At 38.3% G+C, this 19,222-nt stretch overlaps 1 protein-coding gene across 2 annotated transcripts in view; it reads right to left on the reverse strand.

Annotated features, from left to right (window-relative positions):
* The window catches only part of LOC137390070 (protein bicaudal C homolog 1-like), a 31,360-nt gene that overhangs the window by 1,663 nt on the left and 10,475 nt on the right, over positions 1-19,222 (reverse strand). Inside the window, exons 4-20 of one of the 2 annotated variants that reach the window (XM_068076312.1) lie at positions 17,443-17,522; positions 16,991-17,149; positions 16,433-16,486; positions 15,263-15,496; positions 10,014-10,226; positions 9,861-9,918; positions 9,596-9,669; positions 8,013-8,148; positions 6,708-6,863; positions 4,127-4,330; positions 3,708-3,905; positions 3,245-3,374; positions 1,351-1,664; positions 1,026-1,146; positions 782-900; positions 382-560; positions 152-251 (exon numbers count right to left, since the gene is read on the reverse strand). In XM_068076312.1, coding sequence (XP_067932413.1) covers positions 152-251; positions 382-560; positions 782-900; positions 1,026-1,146; positions 1,351-1,664; positions 3,245-3,374; positions 3,708-3,905; positions 4,127-4,330; positions 6,708-6,863; positions 8,013-8,148; positions 9,596-9,669; positions 9,861-9,918; positions 10,014-10,226; positions 15,263-15,496; positions 16,433-16,486; positions 16,991-17,149; positions 17,443-17,522 — 2,529 coding nt within the window. The remainder of the gene's footprint in view (positions 1-151; positions 252-381; positions 561-781; positions 901-1,025; positions 1,147-1,350; positions 1,665-3,244; positions 3,375-3,707; positions 3,906-4,126; positions 4,331-6,707; positions 6,864-8,012; positions 8,149-9,595; positions 9,670-9,860; positions 9,919-10,013; positions 10,227-15,262; positions 15,497-16,432; positions 16,487-16,990; positions 17,150-17,442; positions 17,523-19,222) is intronic. The other variant, XM_068076313.1, reaches the window with a different exon arrangement.

Below are 19,222 nucleotides of genomic sequence, written 5' to 3' on the forward strand. Positions count from 1 at the left end.
AATGGCACACAGTTTTAATGCTCTAAATGCAAGGCAACAGTAATAACATGAGGTGTTCACAAATTGACCGAAAACAACTTGAAAGCATGATAATTTCATGTACATATATCACACACATGATTGGACGCCAAGGTTAGAAATAGTTGCTAACCTGCAATTGCTGCCAACATTTTTTTTCGAGCTCCGAGAGTATTTATTCCGATTTCTTTTAGATCTTGGTCATTGAGTGTGGTGAATGTGGCTAAATCAATCTAGAATGTATCAAATATAACATTTCATTTAACAACCTTTTCTAACAAACAATAACTACTTATGAGTCATTAATTTAACTCTGGCGATTATTCAACTAATAGAGCAGTAATCAACGCTACACCAACTAACCTCTTGCTGGTTGAACAAGTCTGTGTATTTGTCAAGACTGAGTTTCCTAAGAAGCTCTGCCATGTCCGAGTTGTCAGAGGTATTTGAATTGTACTGAGGGGACTGCGGGCTATCCACTTGATGCGGTGGTTTGTTACTTCGACCAAGGCTTGTGCTTAGCATCTCACCATACTGCTCAACTGTGAATTGTTTCAACAGTTTGACCATTAAAAATTAAAACCAACTTCTTTCTCAATTAAGTGCACATCAGGGAACAACTGTTGTCCAGGAGACCCCGTAACATCTGAACCAGGCATCTAAAGACTGTCCTGTACAGATCACAGAACAACTGTACTAAATATCTAAAGACTCTCTTGAACAGATTATAAAATAATTATAGTTCTAGGTATTTAACACATACTTTTCTCAATGAGATCTGAAGATATTCTGTTGCCATTAGGAGCTGAGTCTTTCCATGGATCTCCATCCTCTTCACTCTCCTGTTGCTCATAAGTGGTAGCCATGTTTGGACCACCATACCTACCAAAATATACTGCCGCCATCTCAATCTATCAACTGTATCAATTATAAACTTGAAAAGCATCCGACTATTTACTAAACTGTAACTGAAATTCCTAGAGATTGAGGGAATAGGGTTGTCTCACCGTACGCCATTTTGCTTTAGTCGATCTCGAAAGGCCGAATCCGGCATAGATCTTGAAAATCCAAGACCGGACCAAAAATCTGTAGGATTCCGCATTTCACCAGATGGCTCCGTTTCAATCGCTGAGAAATAAAGCTGTGCCATGACAGGTCTAGACAGAACTAACTGACTATATGTGTAAACAGAAATTTGCGTAAGGAGGCACTAAATTAGAAAGGTAGAGTTGAGTGATATTTAAAAATAAACACATGAGATGCTCCAGCGGCATAAGAAAAACTAGGTGTATGCAATAATGTATTTGGTCACAATAAGCTAGTAAAAAGTACCTTTTGTAGCCATCACTTTTTTCCGCTCATAGTCCGCGAGAGCAGCTGTAACATTAGCGGGGTTGACAGCCCCATTCGGAGGCTGTGTGATTCCTGGGGGAGGCTTCACCGCGCCAGCGCCACGATTGGCTGACGCCATCAACAGCTCATTTTGGGAGGACATCAAGTGATCATTACCCGATGACATGAGCCGGTCATTCTTCATCATTCTGTTGGCTAGTCTTTCGATACCTGGTGCTTTAGCATCATAGCGAGAGTCAGCGGCTCCAGTTGCGGCTTCACTCATTGAGCCACGAGAGGCACTCAGACTCATACTAAAAGTAACCATTCGTATTTCGGTTCTTACTCTAGATTCAACATAGAATGCTAGAACAATCATGAGACCAGATCTTTACAACCGCAGCTAAGATAGCAAATGCATCCTTGTTGTTATGCAACAAAGCAAATTACGGCCTTCAAAAGATAAAAATGACGCTCTAGATACATTTATCAACGGATTATATGTCTTATGATGAGCTAAGCTGGCTTTGTTTTGTTGTCGGAGCAAATGATGAATAGTACAGTAAATCTAAGCTAATAAGTTATGGCTAGTTGATTGGAGTTTTCATGAGTCATTGATAAATAGCCTGCCCTCAACTTCAGTTGATTTATTTCATGTTAGTTTATTATACATATTCGTAGCAAAACGCTGCAAGCTCTACCACCAAACAGACTCGTACATATACAACTGAAATAGTGATTAGCATTGATCAATATTGTGCGCCAGAATGCAATTTCCAGTTTTCACATTTTGTATCCAGCCTATTTCTCTCTGACAATGTTCGGATGGGCGCTGCGAAAATCAAGAGGCAATATTGTGAAGATAAAGTCCTGGTCTATAATATGAGGCTATTATGTGAAGATAATAGTCCTGTTCCTTAGTCAGAGTTAAAATGTGAAGATATAGTCCGAGTCCATAATCTGAGGCTACAATGTGAAGCGGTAAGCCAATACTTAACCTAAACACTGAGGCTATGACGTGAAGCTAAACACTAAGGCTATATAAAGATATAGACTGAAGCTATAATCCGAGGCTATAATGTGAAGCTACATATAATCTGAGGCTATAATGTAAAGGTTATGAAACGAGGCTACAGTTTGAAACAATAAACTGAGGCTATAATTAATGTAAAGTTTTCTCGTGTTTCTGTAAAATGTTAAGAGCTCATATACATGAGCGATAGTTCTGGGCTGATAGTATATTACTGATGATGATGTGGTCTTTCTTAGGCACATCGTACTTATCTTCCTTAAACTAGTGCTGTTGCCTTTCGAATGATCACCTTTATTGGCCAATTATCTTGTTAGTTATGCTCACTTCATTCATCAACTTTGATTTGTTGTTGGTTATAATTATCAACTCTGTCAGAAGAGCGACATGATATTATGATAAACTTTCATATTTCCTCTTTTTCTAGCAAATTTAATAATTCCATGATGGAATTACGCATTATGCATACTGAAGAGAATTGCCAAAATTGATGGTATCAAAGCTTAATACATATATACATGTATGTATATCCTCATATATATATATATATATTATGCTTATGTTTAATATGTTTGTAAACATATTAAAAATATGCTTGTATAAATGTTTGATATATATAAACATATATATATTAAACATATATGTTTTTATAAACGAATCGCTAACAAATATTTTTGAAGCAAATAAATCTTAACAAAATACACAGTCTCAGGTCACTGAGTGTTGCGGCATTTTGAAAATGTCACAAGCATATCTTCACAGTCCTGAAATACGACAAATCCCACCATAAAACTTGATAGGTCATTAGAATGCTTTGGAAAACTAAAATGGTTGACGTTTGCACAAATCAAGGATGAAACCCACCTTAAGCTAAACGACCTTGCTGATTGTATGGGACGCTGCTGCAGAGCTCGAAGGTCTGCCCCTGAGCCACTATTGTGCAGCTTGCGGCCAAGAGAGTCCATCAAATGAGCTCCACTCAAATTTAGATTAACTGTGAAGTAGAGTGGTGATCCGTGTTAAAGAGTTTGGAAGCAGTTGGGAGGACTGACAGTTATTAACAAGTAAAAAAGAACACAAGGAAACAGTTAAGGTGATAGTTACTACAGCGAGTGGTGTGTGCGGAGAGGGGTATACGTGAAGGATAGAATCAGGAGTGTTGGTATTGAGTCAGAACTGTAACTCAACTTGTACTTCAAGTTGGAAAGGTGTCAAATTACACCTTTTCCGCAAAAGTGATTAATGCCATCCTTCCTTGCATGATTTGATTGGCCTTATAACGCCATGCTTACGAGACATGTAAGAAATCCAAGAGTGGGGAACTTACGGTCCTTCTTCAGGGTCTTTGTGAGCATTTCCAAGTCAACTGGTTGGTGCGGTACTGAAGGTTGGCTGGCCAAAGTGGACATGTTGCTGCTAGGAGAAGTGGAAAGGCCACTCAGGGTACTAGATCCACCCCCTGGCTGATAGTGACTTCCATTAGATAAATGCTGCGCGCTGTCTTTGCTTACGGGCTTGGCCAAAACTAAAGTTGAGAAAAAAACTGGGGTTTAACAAGTGGCAAACAATGGACACGAACCGAAGTTCCATACCAGATGTTAGGAAGAATGGTAACCCTAAGGACCCTCTTCATAACCTACTAGGAGGAGCAACATGTACAGTACATCTTCAGCACATGGCTGAACCTCAAGCGGTGAAGGTAATCAATACAGACAGTTCTGAATGAATAAACATGTCAGCACTTACAATTTTTTTCTAGTTGCGGTGAAGATGGCTTGGTAAGACCAGAACACGGATCAACTTGGCCCACTAAATTAACATTGTATGTAAGAGAGTTATTTTCGTTTAAATCTTTATGCTGCGGAGTTTGCAATGAGGGAGCAACTTTTGTCTGCTTCATGTTTGGTGCAACAGATGTGGGTATCATCATAACAGCAGGGTTAAGGACGCCTGCAAGAGAAAGAAGAAGTGGAAGGGGTGGGAATTTGTAATCACTCATCTATCCTTTCAAAAATGAAGCCGCAAAGAGTGTTATCAATATTATTCATTGATTAACCTGATAGCATGAACTGCACGATCACCTCTTCTCAAGCGCATTCATACGCCGTTTTGACTAGAAATAAATCAAACAGGATTTAAGTAACACAAGATAGAGAGCAAACAGAGAAGAATGGGAATGTGCAGTTATGCTCGGATTAGCGCTGTAGGCAGAGGCTGAAGGAAGAAGAGCATCATTGAGTAACTATCAGTAATGCACTGTCTGAGCAAATAGCTGAGCCTTCTTCGTCTTTCAAATACGTTGGATAAAAACTTGCTTGTGACAAATAAATGAAGTCAACTGAAACAACGTATTTAAGCCAGTGTTTAAGTTACAGAGAAATTACAACTCGCGAAGGTGAATACTCCTTGTAAATTGTATACATAAAATGCATTAACGGCTAGATCACATACAGTACGTTCATTATTGTTCAAAAAATTATCATTCACAGCTTTCTCATACTGCAGAGATGATCACCTATGGCAAGTGTCATCCACAACTCCCTCCTACTGCAGATATGACCACCTACGTGTATGGCAAGTGTCATCCACAACTCCCTCCTACTGCAGATATGACAAGAGATGATGAACTAAAAAAACTTGCAACAACTTGTGAAAATTTTGTGTTTCCTGTAAAACTGGAGCCGGAAGTCTAATAGCAAAACTGCCTACAGATATGAATTAAACACGATGTGATGATTAGGAGAGTGCAAAAAAGAATTCATCTATTGAAACCAAAGAAAGACTTAAAGTTAGACGATGCAAAATTTCCGAAGTAGTCTAAAAATGCAGACTGTATTTATCAAACTTGAACATAGTGAAGACACTCTGACCAAACTGTGATATTTTCTTCCCATTTCGTGGATTTCTGCTAAAAAGAATGACAAGCAAGCTTAAAACTATAGTTAGTTGACGCTTTTGTCAGCACCCAACAAGCCAATTAAAAATGTGTTATTCTAAGCATTGACTAATACTTTAATTGACTTCATAGTTTATCCATATAATATATGGATAAGGTAAGAGGAGCTTGAAGTACTTTCACTTGAAGTCCTGGAAGTCCTTGATAAACCTCCACATAACTATGAAGTGAAGGCTTTGTCGCTTTGTATGTACATGTATATAGAAATACAACGTGATAAAACCGTTGACTGTAAACAATTGCTGTAGTTGTTAAAGTGTTCTAAAAATGGCTTATTAATATTAACCCTCTGGCTGAAGAAACGACCAAATTGTCGTTTATCGGCTGCGTAGCGAAACTACTTTTCTGTCACTTTCGGTAGACGTTTATAAAGCTGTCACCTAGTAACAATAAACAAAGGATAAACACGCTAGTAAATTTTAAATATCATCAACAAGATATCGATCGATGAATTACAATATAAAACGATTATCTGAGAGGCGTTGCCTTGTACTAAAGCTAAAGAAATCGCGGCTCCTTCGAAAAAATGGAAGTTAGAAAAACCAGTTAACATACGGCTCGACGTTCAAAACGGTAAAATAAAAATATAATTGATCCTGCGATCATTAGTGATCTTTTGTCTGATCGGTATAAAAATAATTCAGATAATGGAAGTGATGTAAACTTGTAAGACTTTGAATATACAGAGAAAAGTGATCGTTATAGCAGCTCGGGCGATGACGATGCTACTGGGGTTCGCTCCGTTATGGCGTTGGACTCTACCGAAAGGAATGCTTCCAAGCATTTCATACAGGGACAATTGTACATAATCGTAGCTTTTTTGTAGTAGTACATATGTAAATGAATGTTTTTTTACAAAAAATTTTGTTAATAGAAATAAATTTCAGTTTGAGCTATGCATGTTCATAGAATACCGATTTTATTGAACTTTCAAAATTAAATTGCACGATTTTTGGGTGTTTTTGCGGGGCTTTTACCCAACCTAAGGGTTAATGCACTTCAAGCGTTACCAAAGTAATGACTAATACTTTGTCTTTGATAGTTTAAAACAGAAGCATTAACCTTTTAAACTGTAATCTAGATAGCTTGCCAAATATGGAAGTGGGTGCATTGTATTTGCTCATAAAAGCAACAATATTATATTTGCTCGTGAAAGCAACAGCGATATACATGTAGTTTCTCATGAAATGATGAAAGCATGTTGAAAATATTTTATGTTCTGTGGCTATTCCATCAACTTGGAAAGCGGCAAACAATATATAAAGAACTCGTGATGGCAGTAGAATGGGTTATAAAGTTGACATGTAAGAAAGCGGTTAAGGCAAAAGCAGGCATGGAGCCAGAAACACCTGGAAGCGTAGCGGTACTGACCGTGGGAGGTAAGCCAGTTGCCAGGGCTGGTTTGTCCTCCAACAGTGTTTATCTGTGCTTGTCTTGGACTAGCGAGCGGGCTAAGTGTTTGATTGATTACTATGTAAGGTTTGGTTTGAGCAGTGGTTAGGTTTAGCAGATTACGTTGAGCAAGACCTGCAAGACATCAGTCAATAGACCTGACTCGGTGGTCTCTCTGCCATATTATCAAGCTCTGCGGCACGTTATACCTAGCAGCATACAATATCACTACCTAGCAGTTCGGTATAGCAACCCACTAGCAATGTAGCCTCACCGATATGTGTATCACATTTTTACCTAATAGGAAAGCTACTACAACCCAACAGAATAGCATATACCTAGCAAACCATTCACCGTACTACAACCGACATCGTACTGTAATAGGTAGCATAGCTAGCATTATACAGTGAAAATTATTACAACCAACACCATACTGTAACGGGTACTACAACCCAAACCATAATGTATCAGATATTACAACCAACAGATCTGCATTATTATGGTAGACCTTTAGACTGACTACCTGCCAGCCCAATCAGTTAAGAAAAAAAATTGATATGTAGAAACAGTGTTTCATCAAGTGGTCAGATTTCATACAATGTCGTTGATCCTGTGTGAGATGTCACTAATCCTGTGTGAGATGTTATTAGTCCGGTGTGAGATGTTACTAGTCCTGTATGAGATGTTATTAGTCCTGTGTGAGATGTTATTAGTCCTGTGTAAGATGTTATTAGTCCTCTGTAAGATGTTTTTAGTCCTGTATGAGATATTATTAGTCCTGTGTGAGGTGTTATTAGTCCTGTGTGAGATGTTATTAGTCCTGTATGAGATGTTAATGGTCAAATGTGAGATGTCATTAGTCCTGTGTGAGATGTTATTAGTCCTGTGTGAGATGTTATTAGTCCTGTGTGAGATGTTATTAGTCCTGTGAGATGTTATTAGTCCTGTGTAAGATGTTATTAGTCCTCTGTAAGATGTTTTTAGTCCTGTATGAGATATTATTAGTCCTGTGTGAGATGTTATTAGTCCTGTGTGAGATGTTATTAGTCCTGTATGAGATGTTATTGGTCAAGTGTGAGATGTCATTAATCCTGTGTGAGATGTTATTAGTCCTGTGTGAGATGTTATTAGTCCTGTGTGAGATATTATTAGTCCTGTGAGATGTTATTAGTCCTGTGTGAGATGTTATGAGAAAAGTAGAGCCCTTCCTTATCAGGTAATAATTTACCTTATGAAGGAAGGGGTAATCTTTGATATAAAAAAGAAAACAAATGTGATTTTTACCTTGGGTCGGAGATGACTGCATGCGACTGAATTGGCTTACGACAGCAGGCATGGCCTCTTTTTCCAAACCAAGAAGAAGTCTCCGTGCCTCATACATACTTGTAACATTGTCTTCAATGGTCTTCACTATGACAGACTACAACAGTATAAATATAGCAGATGTCTCTGACACTTTGTCACAACGGAGCCATCAATGAAGCGAATCGAAATATCAATGGTTTGACAAAGATGGTAGGAAAAGAACTACTAAAAATGTTGAAGCATGCTTCTGTGACACGGGAAGACAGAGGCATAACAGCAAGCCTTGTTAACACACCCAAACCAATCACGGGTGAGTTACCTCACTTAATGTATGGCTTATTAATAGAGGAATGAAAACAGCCATTTTGGAAATCAGCCCAGCGTAGTTTAACTTTGATTATCTACCGCTGGTGCTTCTCAGACACTACTAACTGACTAATATATTCTAACAGTATTTCTCAGACACTACTAACTGACTAATATAGTCTCACAGTATTTCTCAGACACTACTAACTGACTAATATAGTCTATCAGTATTTCTCAGACACTACTGACTGACTAATATAGTCTAACAGTATTTCTCAGACACTACTAACTGACTAATATAGTCTATCAGTATTTCTCAGACACTACTAACTGACTAATATAGTCTAACAGTGCCTCTCAGACACTACTGACTGACTAATATATTCTAACAGTCTTTCTCAGACACTAATAACTGACTAATATAGTCTCACAGTATTTCTCAGACACTACCAACTGACTAATAGTCTAACAGTACTTCTTAGACACTACTGACTAATACAGAAAAAGAATAAAGGGAAAGTGATGAGGAGAATGAATTAGTGTTGGTAGAAATAATGAAGGTTATGAACCATGAGAGATAAGGTAGATTACTTGATGATAAATAAATGATGATTATGGACTATGAGAGATATGGTAGATTACCTGAGATGATAAATAAATGATGATTATGGACTATGAGAGATAAGGTAGATTACCTGAGAAAGTAAATAAGTGATTATGAACTAGGAGAAATAAGGTAGATTACCTGAGAAAGTAAATAAGTGATGATTATGAACTAGGAGAAATAAGGTAGATTACCTGAGAAAGTAAATAAGTGATGATTATGAACTAGGAGAAATAAGGTAGATTACCTGAGATAGTAAATAGGTGATGATTATGAACTAGGAGAAATAAGGTAGATTACCTGAGAAAGTAAATAAGTGATGATTATGAACTATGAGAAATAAGGTAGATTACCTGAGAAAGTAAATAAGTGATGATTATGAACTAGGAGAAATAAGGTAGATTACCTGAGATAGTAAATAAGTGATGATTATGAACTATGAGAGATTAGGTAGATTACCTGAGATGGTAAATAAGTGATGATTATGAACTAGGAGAAATAAGGAAGATTACCTGAGATAGTAAATAAGTGATGATTATGAACTATGAGAGATAAGGTAGATTACCTGAGACTGGATGAAGATAAGATGGTTATGATAATAGTGAACATTAAAACTTGTGCCAAAGCCTTTTATGCGATAAGCAGGTTTTACCTTGCTTGGCTGTTTTGGCTTTGGCTTCACACTTATGAACAAATCTAACTTCTCCATCAGAGTGTTGACAGAGGCTGCAACAATAATTGATGCTGTAGCATGGGATGGAATCAAGAGAATTGTATCCCATTTATTTAGGGCTAACCAGTAGAATAGCTCAATTAATAGTTAAGGCCACCATGAAAGACAATTATAATTAAGCGCAATTGTGCACAGTAATCTATATGTACAATGTAAATACAAACATAAAAATGGGAACATTTACCTTGATCGCATTCGACATCCTCTTTCATATCAAACATCAAAACCAGAGGGAGACAACCCTGCAATAAGTGAATAGAGTCAAAGGTTTCCACAGCATAACTCAATTACTTAAATTCATTTATTAGCTCTGCTGAGTAAGTTTTAGTGCACATACAATGATGGCCTCACGAGCAGCGAGAATGTTGTCAATGCTGCCTGTTATTAGTATGCTTCCCTTCAGACCTGCAAGCCCAGCATTGGGATCAGGAAAACAAATAGATGCTCCAGTTCGGGCCATGATTTGCTGAAGGTTTGTGCCACTGCGTCCAATCATGAAAAGATGATGTTGGGCAGCAACATCTAGCTGCAGGTTAACTGGCAGCATCAGCTGTAAATATAGAACTGCTGATGACACTCACTCAGCTAACCTTGCTATTCAGTTTTTTCCTAGCCAACTCAGCATTTCTGTAAAGATGGTGATTTTCAGCCATCTTTATCCACCTATCACTTGACCATTCCTCACCACCCTTCACCATTTCTCACCGACCCTTTACCATTCCTCACCAACCCTTAACCATTCCTCACCACCCTTCACCATTTCTCACCGACCCTTTACCATTCCTCACCAACCCTTAACCATTCCTCGCCCAACCTTAACCATTCCTCACCACCCTTCACCATTTCTCACCGACCCTTTATCATTCCTCACCAACCCTTAACCATTCCTCGCCCAACCTTAACCATTCCTCACCCACCCTTAACCATGCCCCACCCACCCTTAACCATGCCTCAACCACCCTTAGCCATGTCTCACCTACCCTTAATCATGTGTCACCCACCCTTAACCATTCCTCACTCACCCTCAACCACCCTTAATCATGCCTCACCCACCCTTAACCATGCCTGACCTACCCTCAACCGTGCCTAAACCTCCCTTAACCATGCCTCACCCACCCTTAACTATGCCTCACTTATCCTTCATCATACCTCGATCACCCTTAACCATGCCTCCCTCAACCACCCTCAACCACTCTCAACTAGCCTTCAACAAGTCATCAACCACCCTCAACCACTCTCAACTAGCCTTCAACAAGTCATCAACCACCCTCAACCACTCTCAACTAGCCTTCAACAAGTCATCAACCAGCCTTAATCACGGCTCAACCATGCCTTCACTTCTCTCAGCCATGCTCTCACCATGCTTGACCACCCTCGCCCATGCTTCCATTACTCTCTATCACTGTCAACTATGCCTCCACTATCCTCAAACACCCTCAACTGTGCCTCAATGACCTCAACACTATACAACACTTAGTAATTCGTTACTCATCTCTCACCACACTCGATGATGAAAGTGTGGAGAAAAATCACAAATAATTTTTTACTATTAACAAATACAAGACTAGAAATTTCCCTGACCGTTCACTCAATTATAATATAGACTATCGCTAAACAAAAAGATTTTTCTATATTGTTACAAACCATTAGCTCTGATATCATATTAAAAATCAAATACAGTTAGACCTATTGTAAACACCGTTGAGATGAAACCATCTTATGTTACACGGCGGTATGTATCTAATGCTAGAGATTTAAAAAATTACAACACCAAAACATTCATCAATACCCTAATCAATACAGGACTATTGTTCTATTGAACACCTGTACCACAGCAAATGTAATGAATGCGCTAGGGAACTTTTGAAATTAATATTCATATCAATACTTGAGCTGTTTCATAGTAGTCTCGATTTCACTCAGCCGAGCTGAGCTAGAGCTGAGCTGGAGCTGAGCTGGAGCTGAACCGTTTGCTTACAGAGAGTGGAAACACCAAAAAACAGCCAGACTTAGGATAACGAGGAAATAGCAAAGTTAAATGAATAGGGTGAAGGTCAAGTAAGGTGAAGGTCAAGTAAGAAATGCAGGCGATCATAGTAACTGCTGGCCTAACTTTGTAAAACTTTTGAGCTGAACTAGTTCAACAACTAGTCTGATTTACCTACAGATACCATTAGATTAGCGAGGGATAGATACTCCTTTCTCGTATACCAAAAGGGATACATTAGCCCGAGATGCTTTTAGTTCCAACTCAATAATTATTGGGTTTGGAATTCACTGTTTGGTTGGCCTTGAGAGATTAATACTCGCATAGGATAGGATTAACAAGCATGCCCGCATAATCCTGATGAACTATTATTTGATTGGCCTGTTCAGATACTACAGCTTTTATAGACCGCAGACGAGAAACAACTCAAATATGACAAGAGACTTGGGTAGACTGGGGTATACGTAAGAACTAAAGCCTTCAACCAATGAAATAAGAGGCATTCAACTGACAGTACCTACAAGCAATTAAAACTCAAATACAAAGTCTGTGATTTAGGAAATCTCCTACAATGGGTAGCAAATAGTAGAGTGTCATTAACATGGTTTTTGGCGAAAATTTATAAAAGGATTTTGTTGTGGAAATTATAGAAGTGCAAAGTCGCAATATATTCGTGCATAGCAATTAATACAAGCTAAAACAGTACCGATTACGATGAGTAAAAGGGCAATAAAAACATATTATTGGGTCTCACTAGCTCCTTTATGGAGCAAAGAAAATCGCCTCATTGAAACTCACACATAAGAACATTGAGTTAGGCAAGTTTTGTTAGGTGGACTTCATGGAAACACTTGGAACATCAAAAAGTTGAACAAAAACATTTTTGCTACAGCAGTACAGGAGGAGATGATCCTTTAAAGATGCTCTAGCCTTTCATTTCGTAGGACTTCCTTCCAAATGTCTGTTATATCTATCTCCTTTTATAGCTGAAGGTTTTCTTTGGCGCAACCTTATTTTGGCTGCTACTGACATGGTGCCAAGCAGTCCAAAAGAGTAATTAAAAACCGATGAAAATTTTTAAACTAAAGTGTATTCATGTTGCAACACACCTGCCATTAAACAATAATAATATTTCTGTTTCTTCACACACCCTCTTTACAGAATAGAATATCTGCTTGCCATGCTATTTATGTAGTTGTTAACATATACATGTCATATATGGCACATACTGTAGTTGTTAACATATACATGTCATATATGGCACATACTGTAGTTGTTAACATATACGTGTCATATATGGCACATACTGTAGTTGTTAACATATACATGTCATATATGGCACATACTGTAGTTGTTAACATATACATGTCATATATGGCACATACTGTAGTTGTTAACATATACATGTCATATATGGCACATACTGTAGTTGTTAACATATACATGTCATATATGGCACATACTGTAGTTGTTAACATATACATGTCATATATGGCACATACTGTAGTTGTTAACATATACGTGTCATATATGGCACATACTGTAGTTGTTAACATATACATGTCATATATGGCACATACTGTAGTTGTTAACATATACGTGTCATATATGGCACATACTGTAGTTGTTAACATATACGTGTCATATATGGCACATACTGTAGTTGTTAACATATACATGTCATATATGGCACATACTGTAGTTGTTAACATATACATGTCATATATGGCACATACTGTAGTTGTTAACATATACATGTCATATATGGCACATACTGTAGTTGTTAACATATACATGTCATATATGGCACATACTGTAGTTGTTAACATATACATGTCATATATGGTACATACTGTAGTTTTTAACATATACATGTCATATATGGCACATACTGTTGGAATTCGGATAAAGAATTATCGTGTGGCAAATTAGCGAAAAATTTTTGAACATTTGAACAATCTTTAGACAATGAAAATAAAGGAAGTTTGGAGTATGAACTATTTTACACTATTAAAGAATAGCGTAAAAACATGCTATATTCAAAGTTACCATCTGATTTTTCATTTGCATTCATCCTAACTTCTAATTTTGCATTCATCTGTAAAAATGAATGCAACAATCGAATTGCCACCTTCATAGATACGGGGAGTGAAGTGATCTTAATAAACCATTGATTGCTAAGTTCTCTTTGTAACAAACGCTCCTAGAACATCATTTTAAATACCAAAGGGCTGTCAATGGCAGCCATGTTCAAGCTAGCTGGTACATTTACTGGTACAGGTACAGGTACTGGTACAAGTACGAAAAGGGAGTTCTAAAGAGTTTGTAGTTGCAATTGGTTTCAAACAAGCTGTTGATTGACATACAAATATATGTTCAAAGCATAAAACCGACAGAGTAAACACCTTCTATCAAGGTGAATTGAGTTGATTTACAGTTAGTAGGCACATTATAACAGAGTAACATTATTGTATAGCTTTTGCTAACAGGAAAATGTATGTCATTCACATGGATAATCGAGGCTTCACTCAATAGTATATGCTAAAACAGCGAGAGAAGGGCACACCAAAGTCAGCACTACATTGTGACAGCAGAAGGATTATTCCAAGCGATTATACCGTATCTACCAACCCGATTTTAGTAACCCGTAACGTCTACTTGTACCCCAATACGTAAGAACTAATTGTTAGTAGGACACAAAAGTATAATATGAATATATTACTCATATTTGTGTAAAAGCATTTAGAGAGGTCTACCAAGACTTGAGACACGAGAGAAGGTAAGAGGTGTCTGTAGCTGAGCTCAAATAGACTCGGTATAGCGTGTCTCCGTGTACTGCCATTAGCTAAGCGTGTTTAAGGTGAATAAAAAGTCTGCTGGTTAAGGATGTTCCAGATACATCTAGCAAAAAATTCGCAAAATATGCATACCGGAGTGATGCATCCAATTTCTTAAGATCATTTCTGAAAATAAAGAGGCAGCTAGCGATGCGTACACCGAGTTCTTCATAGCTTTACAATAAGTAGAACTGTAGACTACTTCTGCGCGGAGCCAGAACATAAGTGCCTTCTATTTCTTGCTATTAATGTCTACATTTTAAAACTTATCTACAACAAATAAGGTCTCTTCGCCATATGACAACCAGCATTTACTAGAATAAGCCAACCGTCAAACTCGGTATAAAATGGTTTTTAAATTCGCTGTCAGAAATATCCAAGCAAACTAAAACAGCGTTTACCTGTTTATAGCCAACAATTATTTCCTAAAAAATTTATAGCTTTTCCTTTTTTTCCTGGTTAATTTTTAATAGTCGCTATATTTATATCTAAAAATAGCAGGCAGTCAAATCAAACATTTTATTACTATGACACATGCCAACAAATCAATCTATAGCGTGAATGTCCAATATAGCGTGCACTACAACATGTAAGATAGAAGTCTTCTAAAAACTTATCTGTATGTTTGATTTTTTACATAATTAATATATCTTGTATTTCACGCTAAACATATGAATTGTGTTAAATGTTGTAATAGTGTGCCTATATGTGGTTTGGCTCATACCCATTCTTATAAGAGTAACAGTAAACCAACTAACATACCCCAATACTTCCTGTCAGATGCTCCATGAGCAATATTGTTGCCTCTTTCAAAGCTTTGATATTGGTAATGGTGCCCCGCACAACAGCGACTGTGGCGGGTGAACGAGGACGTTGCTTGAAGCCTATGGTGACATTGTATTGCTGTTGAAGCCTGTTTACGACAGGGGATGTCTGATCTGACTGTAGGTGACCAGTGAGTGGCACATCAAACATGAAAGTGACAGGTAATAGGTCCTGTAACAGAGCATGCGTGTTAAAAAGAAAGGTGAATGTTCACACACCGTGAAAATATGTAAATGTTTATACACTGTAGAAATAAGTAAATGTTTATAGACTGTAGATATAAGTAAATGTTTATAGACTGTAGAGATAAGTAAATGTTGACTGCATCCCTGAAGTTTGCATGGATGAATGGATGCATCTAATCAATCCTCCTAACAAAAGGAGTAATTAAACTTAACGCATGAAATATTCTAAAATTTAAAAAGTGATGTTCTTAAACATGGATGCATAATCAAGTATTTATCAACAAATCACACACAGCTGTAGCCCAAAACATAGCTGTATAGTTGAGGCACAGCTGAAAGCAATTACAATGAGTTCAGTCGCCCTGCAACAGCCAACCTAGAGCTGAGAGAAGCGCATGGCAAGCTTATAATATTGTAATATGGAAGAAGACAATTATATGCTGTAGAAATGCGTATTAAGCATGTGAGACAGAGAAATGGAAACTTAGCCTACAGTGAGGGAAAATGAAAACCTAACCTTTGGTATGGAGAAACAGGAACTTAACCTGGTGTAAACAGAAATAATCGGAGCCTGTGGTATAGATATGGACAACTAGCCTGTGGTGTAAAGAAATGGGAACTTAGCCTATGGTGTAAAGAAATGGTAACTTAGCCTGTGGTGTAAAGAAATGGTAACTTAGCCTGTGGTGTAGAGAAAAGGAGGCTAATTCTGTTGTAGAAAAATAAGAGTTTACTCTGTGATAACATAAAAGATTGGGAGTTTAGTGTGAGGCAGGGTATAGATGAGCAGGAGCCTAGCCTGTGGCACATGAGAGGCTCCCCCTACTCCTCTCTTTTGCTTTCTCCCCCCTAACTTCCCCTGTTTCTCTCTCTCGGGCAGCAGAACAAGACCCTATAGAATGTAGGCAATCAAAGAACTTACTCTAATTTTTTGCCGTGCTTTTTCCACGCCATATGGCTGTCCTGCTATTGACACCTGAAAGCAAGTGGAGAGTGAATAGGGCGTGTGATACAGTGAGAGTGATGCAATGCCATAAATCAAATGAAGATTTCATGCAAGACAAAAGCACCATCTGAAGGTGGTTTCAATCCTGAGATCTGGACTCAAGTATGCTTAGCTAACAGGACAATCTCGCCAATGCTCTATAAATGTGCAGTTTCAATGTTTGTCAGAGGAAAGTCAATTTCCGTGAAACACGCATGATTTCCCTTTTGAATCATCTGTAAATAGTAAGCTGCATTACAGACCAGAATGGTAACACAATCTTTCATGGGCCGCGTTTTATTCAGTGCAATCAGTTACTTCAGGTTACACAGTACACGCTCTCTCAATAACAACTATTGGCCTGCCACTGACTATTTAAGCAGTTGCATCTCTTATGTTACAGCTACCCACAAGTCTCAGGGCATGAGTCAGCATATCAATTAGCACTAAGTTAAAGAACAACTAGAGTGCACATTCCAGCCTTTTGGAGCCCACCTGGTTGCTTTTATCTGATTGGTTATTTCTGTTGGAATCTGGGAAGTGTATATGACAGCCAGTGTCCTCCATAACACGTTTGATGTTATTGCCCCCCTTCCCAATGACATGAGAGTGCTCAGTGTGAGACACGTCCATTTTGAGAGTGACTCGGTTGCTCTACAAAGATGAACCCGAAGTATGCCTTACTCAGTTTATAAACAATGAGAGTCCTAACAATGCTAACAATTTCGATCGATTCAAGCGAATTGGATGTAATAGAACAATAATGAGATCAATAAAGAAACAATAGTTATTGGAATTGAGTGATAGGCTGAAAGAGGACCGGTTTGAGTGTCTTCCAATGCGCCAAGGGTCCAGCTGACAGGCGCTGGCAGGTATCCGTAAAGGTGCTATTTCTTACGCAGTGGGAAAAATGCTGTGGTAAAAATGTTAAAACAGGAAGGCAGTACCTTAGTATCCAGCACAAGCAAAATCTTCTCTTTGGCTCTTTTTACATCAGCTGGGTCTCCGCTCACCTTTATATGTGGATCTAAAATGCAGACATATTCAAATTATTTTGGAGATTAGGCCAGTATTTCCAGTTGTTATTGTTATTACCAATGATTGATTCTAGGTGCCCTTTCTGGCCAGCACAACAGCGGGTCACACTTGAGCTCTGGCAAAACAATAAAAAGCAGCATCCTTGGCAGCAGCCCTATCCCGTCAGTTTTGGGAGAGAGATAGACTTCCCGTTCACAACAAGCTGATATGAATACTATATAGGTGTTAGTTTTAGACTGTTCACGTTCACTCCACACAGCCATGATGCCTCAAGTATTCTGGGCCAGCCAGAATGTCAGGTACACTGCTGGCGAAATAGACAAAAACAAATGTTGGTACCTAATTAACCACAAGAATGACAGTGTTGCACACGCAAAGACTTTTCGATAGCTGTTAATGCATCTAGTCTCATCTATATCCGACTAGATCTGTTCAAACAATAAGTTTGCTCATAGAGGGCAAACTTGCGGTCTACCAGGCATGCACAACAGCACATCAAATGCTTCTTGTCAAACAGCCTAAGCCGTTAACCTCAAAAGAAAGGGCCTTTGGTGAATCGAATTGACAGCAAGGCTTGGCAATAGCAAACAATCAGAAATCTCCAAATAAATTTATGCACACTGCTGGAGCGCATATTGTAATTACTACATGACGTTGATGGGTATCATATAGCCAATTGAAAGAGAGTGCAAATTGTGAACAGCATGCAGTGCTGCGTGGGAAATGAGTGTTTGAAGATGAGGGGTAGGAGTTATATGTTATGGTGGCTAGCGATGGCAAGTTATGTGTGCTGACAAATCCTGGAGTATGGCTATACATGTCCTGGATTATGTATGGCTATACATGTCCTGAAGTATGTATGGCTATACAAATCCTGGAGTATGGCTATACATGTCCTGGAGTATATATGGCTATACATACCCTAGAGTATGGCTATACATGTCCTGGAGCATGTATGGCTATACAAATCCTGGAGTATGGCTATACCTGTCCTGGAGTATATATGGCTATACATACCCTAGAGTATGGCTATACATGTCCTGGAGTATGTATAGCTATACAAATCCTGGAGTGTGGCTATACATGTCCTGGCGTATATATGGCTATACATATCCTAGAGTATGGCTATACATGTCCTAGAGTATGTATAGCTATACAAATCCTGGAGTATGGCTATACATGTGGCAAAAAGCAAAACTCACCAGATGAAGCAACTCGGAACTAGTTAATCTACATAATAAATCAGTGGATTGACTGCTTGTGTTTCCATTTTAATAATCGACGATTTACACTTGGGAAGAGCGAGTGAGAAATAGTGGCAGTCAACCAGCCGGTAGAGAAGTGGATAGAAGCCGCAGGTCATCCGAACCAGATAAAGCTGAGCTACAGGTAACACTCAACAATCATGTTTTAAGGTAAACCAAAACAAAAAAGATCCAAAATTAAAACAAGAGGTTATCAAAGGTCAAGGCAGAAAAAGACTAACAACTAGAATGGTAAGAGTACAGGAAAGAGGGAGGGTAGTGCAAGAGGGTAATCGATAATTGAAGGTTAATGGCTCACAAACTCTAGAATCCAACCTTTCAAGTCCATATATCAGCATTTTACCAAATATAGAATATGATGTTCCCGCAACTCATTGGTAAGGCACAAAAAGAATAAATAATTCAACTGAACATGACTATGTTG

This window comes from Watersipora subatra, chromosome 3 (genome assembly GCF_963576615.1).
Source record: "Watersipora subatra chromosome 3, tzWatSuba1.1, whole genome shotgun sequence".
Lineage (NCBI taxonomy): Eukaryota > Metazoa > Bryozoa > Gymnolaemata > Cheilostomatida > Watersiporidae > Watersipora > Watersipora subatra.